We start from the raw sequence: 7,527 nt of genomic DNA, 5'->3' as shown, positions 1-7,527 counted from the left end.
AAAAAAAAAGGAAAAAAGGCAGTGCCCTGAAGGGATGACTTCCAGGAATTGCCACCATGTCACAAATATACTTTTTTTTTCTAGGGGAGACAAAAGGCTGGTCAAGTTACAAGGTGCAGCCCTGTGAATACAGTGCTCCTGTCCCTGCAATGCTCCACCCCATTTAGCCCAAAGTCATGGTCACCACCCATCAAGATGGGGCACAGAGCAGCAGCAGCCAGCAGCCTCATCAGGGCTGTGCTCCCCTACCAAAAGGCAAAGACAGTCACTAACGAAGCCCTCAGCCAAGCAATGTCTCAACACGCTTGTCACAGCCTACAGAATCAATTTGTTTATTGTTACAGAATGCAAGATCTCAAAAGCACCCGCACCTGTCCCAGAGCGCCACCGAAACAAGCTAACCCAGTATATTCAGATTTACAAAAGGAATGTGTTCATCTTCAGTTAACCTGCTTTCCCAATGATCAGCACACTCATGAAAAACACCATGATAAAGAAAACCCACATGAAAAACCTGTCCATCACTTTTGCGACTTTTTTCCACTCAATTCCTTTGGCCCGGTTTGCTTTATGGTCTCGAACACAATTAGCAATATACTCAATATTTTTAATCAGCATTTTGTAACAGGAACAGCAATTAACAGTCTCCCTAACATTTGCACCGTGCACTCCATAGCTTCTATTCAAATTTCCATTGAGCTTCTCCTTAAGATCAGGGTTATCATTCCTATTGGAAAGGTGACTCTTTACCTCTTTGTGCCTCCTCTGACACCCATTACCACCCTCTAACTTACATTCTTCTTCCTTCTCTCTTTTCGGACTTGTGCAATTTTCACCCACATCATAAACAAAAAAGATTTTTGACATGTAGTCCAAAATAACCACCCTGGCCCATTGTGGAACTGGCTTTGCTTCTGAGCCACAGTGATGGAGATTCATAATAATGATTGTCAATGCAGTGGAAGCTGTGATCATGGTCATAGTTGCTATGTAATACTTTCCTGGAACACAAAATAAAACTGTATTAAAGATGCTACACACAAAAATTCAATGCAGAAATAACGTGAAAATATAGTGCTAAATGTAAGTGCAAGTAAAACTAGTTCTTAGATCATCCTGATTCTCTATATACTCAGATCACAATTTATCATTTAAAAACAGATTAAAGCCATTAAAGTAAAGGCATGACAGAGTATGAGGTTTTATCAGATGACTAAGTGACTATTATGTTAGCATGGTAAATATTTGCAAACCAAAACCTCTGATTTCTCAAAATACACCCATCCAAAACCAGCTTAAAAGTGTTTATCAGGAGCCTTGCTCTTTTCCTGGTGTCTGTAAAATCCCAGTGTTGATGGCTTCACATGGCACATTAGAAATCCCACTTCCTGATGCATTAACAAAAGCGGTGACAACGCTTTGTTGGACGCACCCAACACCAGCAGGTGGATGCCTTTGCATTCACACAGACCAGTGAAGACCCAGACCTTGCTGGTGTCCACAACCAGCCGAGGCCAGGCGCAGAGCTGAAGGGCGTTGCCTGTTCAGATTTGTTATCTGGATTTTCTTCAGACTGGGCAAATTTTAGCACGGCTAGTCCAAACCAAGACAAAGCCTGCTCTAGCTGGGAACAGACAGCAAATACAGTGAGTGCAAGCTGTGCCCCTCAGCCACTGCTTTTGACAACCGAAGAGCACAGCTGAGCAGCCAACCTACCCTGGCTTGTGCCGGGGCAAAGAAGCAGCTCCAGGCCCCACTCTGCTGCCAAGCAGCCTCTGCGGGAAAAGCAAGGGCTGGCATCGATGGCACAGGATGCGCCACAGGCAAGCGGGATGTGATCCCGGGATGTTTTCAAGGGGGTTGGAAAGGATAGTGAAGCAACAGAGAAAGCAGACTGAGGCTAGGTCCTGGCTCCTTAATTCAGACTGTGTGATAGGAGGGTAGGGAAGGCACTCCAGTACAGCAAGCCCATGTTCTGGGCAGGAATAGTTGCTGCTGGTGTGGGAAATGCATTAACTTTCCTATTCATTGACCAGTTTCTGGTCTCAGTAAGCCATGTACTTTTCATACACACAGTAATAATGAGAATAAAAATGAGATCTGAATTATCTTAAAGCTGGAAGCCAACGTGAAGACAACTGTGTTCCTAATCCTCCATAAACCCCACTAGGGCAGCTGGGCAGCCTCCTGCTGCAAGGGATCGATCAGCCAGGAGCAGGAGGGGCCTGGCAGAAGGCAGACAGGACAGTGCTGAACACCACACTTTTCACGACACATCAGCTCTTCTGAACTCTCAGACACGAATTAAAATTCAGCATAATGGACTGCCAGGCATTACAATTCGATGTGACAATTGCTGGATATTAAATTAAGTCAACCCTGAGTGTCCCAGCCAGGCCACCCAACCATCTGCATCTGAGAGGAAACATGTCTTGAAACAGTCTGCTCTTGTGTGTACAGGTCTTGCTTACACTTTGTAGGCTGGTTCTAAAATTGTTTTCCATTACTAGTTTTATTACAGTATATAGTTCTAAATTTCTAACTATATTTAATAAATAGAAATAGCTAGGTAATATATAATTTAAAATAAACACAAAATAACTTTTAAAAGCTTCAGCATACCTGTCACAGAATGGTTGGGGTTGGAAGGGACCTTCGGAGATCATCTAGTCCAACCCCCCTTGCCAAAGCAGGTAAATTCCATGCGCATTTTAAGTATTTCACTATATTTTAAAAATACAGCACCTTTATCTTCCCAGAAACCACAAATTACATATGGTCTCCCTGACATACAGCCCTGCTATTAATAAGCCATGTTGAAAGACAAAGTGCGTAAAGCTCACCTATCAAAGGTACGTTTTCGGAGGGAGGCATGATCTCTGCAACCATCAGCTGAAACACAGTCAGAGCAAGCAGAACCGTAACACCCAGAGACACTTTTTCCCCAGAGTCTGCAGGGAGATAGAATCCCAGTGGGGCCAGGAAAGAGATCAAGATGCAAGGCAGCAACAGATTAAATATGTAGAATGAAGACTTCCTTTTCAAAATCAGTGTGAAGGTCACATCTGGATAAGGCTCAGAGCAGCAGCCATAAGTGATAACATTCTTAACTGCTGGCATACCATGAATCTCCCATTCCACATCTTCTATGAAGTCAGAGAGGTCACCACTGTCAAGAGAATTGATGATGTCTACCTGATTACCATTATAGGTCCAGGACCCAAATGTAAGGTTGCACTGCTGGCTGTCAAAAGGAAAATAAGATACATCCACTACACATGAGCTCTTTGTGATAGCAGGTGCATCCCAAGTGATTTTTCCATCATATCTCAACACAACATTAGTATTCACTGGTTCTGAAAAGTCATCATCAGCCCTAAAAGACAGAAAAGTAACAGTCAAGATCAACAGGCAAGAACTTAATGTGTGGGCTGGGACAAGGGGTGAGGGGGTGGAAGTCTTTTGCTTCACACCATTAAAAGCATGCTTCTGAAATCATATTATTTATTTATACTGAATTTTATTAGGAATTTACTGTTAACTATTATTTACAGGTATCAGTGCCCATTAATACCAAACGTCAGTGCTGCTAAATTATGTTGTATTTGTTGGCCATAGCTTCTTCAAACTTGACCTCAAACAGGGTACAGTAGGAAGAGAATCCATTCAAAGATGAAAATAATCTGTTGGTCACTTCTGGCCTGGGAGAGCAGTGAAGGAGTGCAGCCTTCACATACCACCTTTTTGTGGACACACAGTCTTCCAGGGCTCTTCAGCAGCCTCAGCAGAAAGCACTCAGCCTGCCAGGGTATTCAATTCCCAGTGCAACAAAATTCAGAACAGCTTTGCTGTGTAGCATAATCAATGGCCAAACCCTATTTATGGCTTTATTGCAAAATATTTAGATGATCAACAACAAATGTTAAGACAATAAACCAACCACTTGCTAAGGTAGGGTAAAGTGATACAAATTCAGAGTCTGTGGGTCAATTCCTCCTTCAACCCCCTCCCTCCCTCAGACAAATATTCAAGCTGATTTTTCTCCAGCCACACTCACTTGTTATACAGGACAATATCTGGTCTCCAAACCAAATCGCTTGGAATCCTGATAGAATCCAACCCATCATATTTATCTTTGTCCCATTTGAGGTATGCATCATACCAGCTTTGTCGAATCCATAAGTAAGCTGACAAAATTTGGTTCCTTTCATCCTGCATAAAAATGTAGAAATATTTCTAGCTGAAGGTGACAAAAGCACATCCTAGATGCAGATGGCATTTGTTGTATGGCCTCAAAGTAGTGCCCAAAACAGGCCACAAAATTACTTCTCAGACAGCTGGATATGCCCATATACCATACAGGGAGGTTATTTATTTGGACTTTTTGTCCAAACCTTCTCCCCCCCTGCACACTCCCTTAGCTTTAATAACAGTTGTCTAAGGCTCCCAGTATCTTAAAAATTTCCTTTTGCAAGCTTCAGGATACAAAAAACAGCTAACAGATTCAGTCTAACAAATTCTCTAAAAGCTTGGTCAGGCCTTGAAGTTGTAATTTAGAAGCCACAAAAGTGATTTTCCGTTTTCCTTCCAGACAAATTTTCTTTTCCCTTAAAAGTATATCTGGCTGAAAGAAATTTATTTTAAAATTTACTGAAGGTTAAAACTGGGAGTTTATGTAGAAATTAACTGCATCTTAGAAAAAGCATTTGCTTTTTCTATTTAGAAGTCAGCAAAAGTTGCCTGGAGGGTGTGATGCCAACACAATTACAAAAGAAGTCAACAATTTAGCAGCTATAAGTTTGCAGACTTATAATGGAAGTCTTAGCGTCGCAATCAGACAAGAATCTATAAAGAACTGGAGAATGTGACCCTCGTGAAGAAGCATTACTGAGGTGGTCACAACAAAACAAGTTGCTTTTTCTACTCCAAGCAAAAGGTTTACAGCTAGTACATTTCTGCACATCTTTAGAAAAAGAGAACTGTACTCTTACTCACCATGTCTTTAATTTGGGACAATGTGATCTGAAGGGTGACATTCAGTACTTTATCTGTGTCTTCCACTGGTCTTAAAGCATTTGAGTAGTTTTCAAACAGTTCATTAAACAGCATGTGGGCGTATTTTCCTTTGGCTGACTCTACAGCTAGATAACACAGATTTGTTTAGTACATCAGATTAAGCACTCAGCAGTAGCAGAAGACAACCTTTTTCTACACCTTCAAGTAGTATTTGCTATAACTGTATTCACATGCTGGAGACATCATTTAGTGTGGAAACAGAAGTAAACCTGAAGCTATTTATACAAGGACAACATTCACCTGTAGTAAATGAATAGCTAAGTCTAGCTTTTCTAGCCCACTGAAAAAAACCAACCCTCTGCATCCAGAGATTACCTTTTTTGAAGGTAAATATAATTTATTTATTATTACCTTTATTTTACTGATCTTTTTCATAGGCACACAGATTGACTTACAGTCACACATCTGCCATGCTAAAATTAGAAGCAAAGTCTGGGAGCAGGTTTGACTTCAGGCTAATGACTTGAGTTACCTCCCTAAATGCATCATGATTCATGCTACTTTCAGAATTTACCCCTTTTGGTTTTTAACTACCACTTGGAAAAAGCCTGAGCTGTTTTTCCTCACAAACTGGCAACTGCATGATGTATGAACACATCCTTGGACTAACATCTTCCCCAAACCATGTCTTTGGAGATGCTTCTTGCTATCCAGACTTAGTCACGTAAGGATAATCTACTGAAACTTTAGATTTTAACCAAGACTTTTGCTGTTCCACACTTCCATGCCTCACAGTTTCTCTAGGCGATGTCTGTGTTACCTTTAGATAGATTCACACGTTACTGCAAGCAAAGGGCAAGGACAGTAACACTCAAGACTTGTGCAAATGCCAGCTGGCACTGTGTAGGAAGCAAGTGCTTTGGAGTACATCACTCTCAGGTGACTCACAGTGACTTCCTTGGACTAACTAGAGTTCAAAGCAAACCTTTCTGATTAAAAAGAAATCCTAACAAATCAAAGCTTCACAAAGAGCATTTAAGTTCTGTATGTACATAATCATTCATTTTGCCTACGCAGTGAGACAAAGTAAAACAAAGCAGATGAAAGACTTCAGAGCTCCGCCGTGTAGGACACATCAGGACACCAGTTCCTGTCCGAGCAAAACAAACCTTAATGCAACATTTAGTTATCAAGCAGTATGCTCACCTTGAAGTATCACTGCTGTGAACAGCAACCACAGAGACACGTAAAAGGATGACAGGCTATTTCTCTTCATTTCAGGACCTTAAATAAAACTGTTCCCCGAAGGGCACAAAAAATGTTTATCAATATCAAAAAATAACAACCAAAAAAATTAAGTTGCACAGCAACATGAAGATGCTGAGGCACTGATGAGCTGCTAGAAGCAACTCGGTCCTCCCTCAGCAGCTGTCCTAGAGCAATGGATGGTTTTGTCCCTACCACTGCCTGCGGCTCTGATCACCCTCCCTCGATCTGTAACTTGAGAGCTGCCTGCTCTGAAGCTAATGCTGAGAGAGAAGACAAACGGATGGGATATCAGTAGGAAAATTGTATTCCATTGCATTTTTTTTTAATTACAAATGTAAGATTTTGTCCAATTTATGAAAAGCCCTTTTAGAGTTCTTTGGTTTGCCAAGTTTTTACTGCCCCTATGTTCAGCAACAGCTTGCTCAGAACCACTTCTGTGGAACTTGTGGATCGTCTCAAAGAGAGATCCGCCTCAGTACTTTAATTGGTATAGTCACACTGCATATCACACATCCAATATGTCACACAAAAAAAAAACAACAAAAAACCAACATGCTGACAAAATGATATTTTCACCTACTAAAGCAATGCCACAAGGAAGAGATGCAGCTACACCAAAGTCGGACAACACAGGCAACGTTTGCGGTAGCCCAGTATTGCTGTGCAAACAAGAATGTCCACTGGTGTAGACAACTGAGACCAGTACTCAGCACAGTAAATCAGGAGCAAAACTGGACTCTGCAGATAAAATGCCCTTTCCCAATACAGCACAGTTTTTCCCAGGTGAACTTGGCAAGACTTTACAAAGAATTACAGAGTTACTGGACAGCTCTTGCATTTAGCCAAAGACTTAAGGAGAGAAATATGAACATGAAACAATACCACACCTGGTCTCACATATACCCCAACGGTCAGATCTTCAATAGCTTTGTCTATATTATTCATGTTGCCAAGTTAGTTTCCTAGTACTGCAGGCATTTTCTTGCAAGTTTCACACAGACAAGAGGCGATGACTTCCTCCTTTCCATAGTCCAATCTGTCCTTCACGATATACTGCAGTTTGTTTTGCCAGCCTTACAGAGGAGGTAACAGAAAAGAGACACTAAAATAGTAAGGTGAAAATATAGAATGAACTACCAGCAAAAAGAATTGGTCCAGAATAGTTCTGATCCACAAAAAATGTATAATACTGTTGCTTTACTCTTTTGTGGTCTTTAGGCTAGAAGGAAGCTGATCCCTCCA

The 7,527-nt window shown here is 41.3% G+C and overlaps 1 protein-coding gene across 1 annotated transcript; it reads right to left on the bottom strand.

The window, feature by feature from the left end:
* Positions 1–444: 444 nt before the first annotated feature.
* On the bottom strand, positions 445–6,292 carry CHRNA9 (cholinergic receptor, nicotinic, alpha 9 (neuronal)). The gene is made up of 5 exons (XM_009885001.1): positions 6,223–6,292; positions 4,996–5,141; positions 4,058–4,212; positions 2,844–3,376; positions 445–1,001 (listed from the first exon to the last, which is right to left on the bottom strand). Exons 1-5 carry the CDS (start codon positions 6,290–6,292, stop codon positions 445–447), a joined length of 1,461 nt encoding a protein of 486 aa, XP_009883303.1.
* Positions 6,293–7,527: the final 1,235 nt, after the last annotated feature.

Source organism: Charadrius vociferus, unplaced genomic scaffold (assembly GCF_000708025.1).
Source record: "Charadrius vociferus isolate BGI_N301 unplaced genomic scaffold, ASM70802v2 scaffold134, whole genome shotgun sequence".
NCBI lineage: Eukaryota > Metazoa > Chordata > Aves > Charadriiformes > Charadriidae > Charadrius > Charadrius vociferus.
The sequence above is the reverse complement of the archived record's forward strand: the minus strand, read 5'-3'. Positions and strand labels throughout refer to the sequence as shown.

What these genes read in the sequence shown, in the direction of transcription:
- CHRNA9 (XM_009885001.1), bottom strand. Translation starts at nt 6,292, where the DNA reads ATGAAGAGAAATAGCCTGTCATCCTTTTACGTGTCTCTGTGGTTGCTG. An exon ending in CACAGCAGTGATACTTCAAG is followed by an intron (nt 5,142 to 6,222) that starts GTGAGCATACTG and finishes TGTGTTATCTAG; the next exon opens with CTGTAGAGTCAGCCAAAGGA. An exon ending in GATATTGTCCTGTATAACAA is followed by an intron (nt 3,377 to 4,057) that starts GTGAGTGTGGCT and finishes TCTGTCTTTTAG; the next exon opens with GGCTGATGATGACTTTTCAG.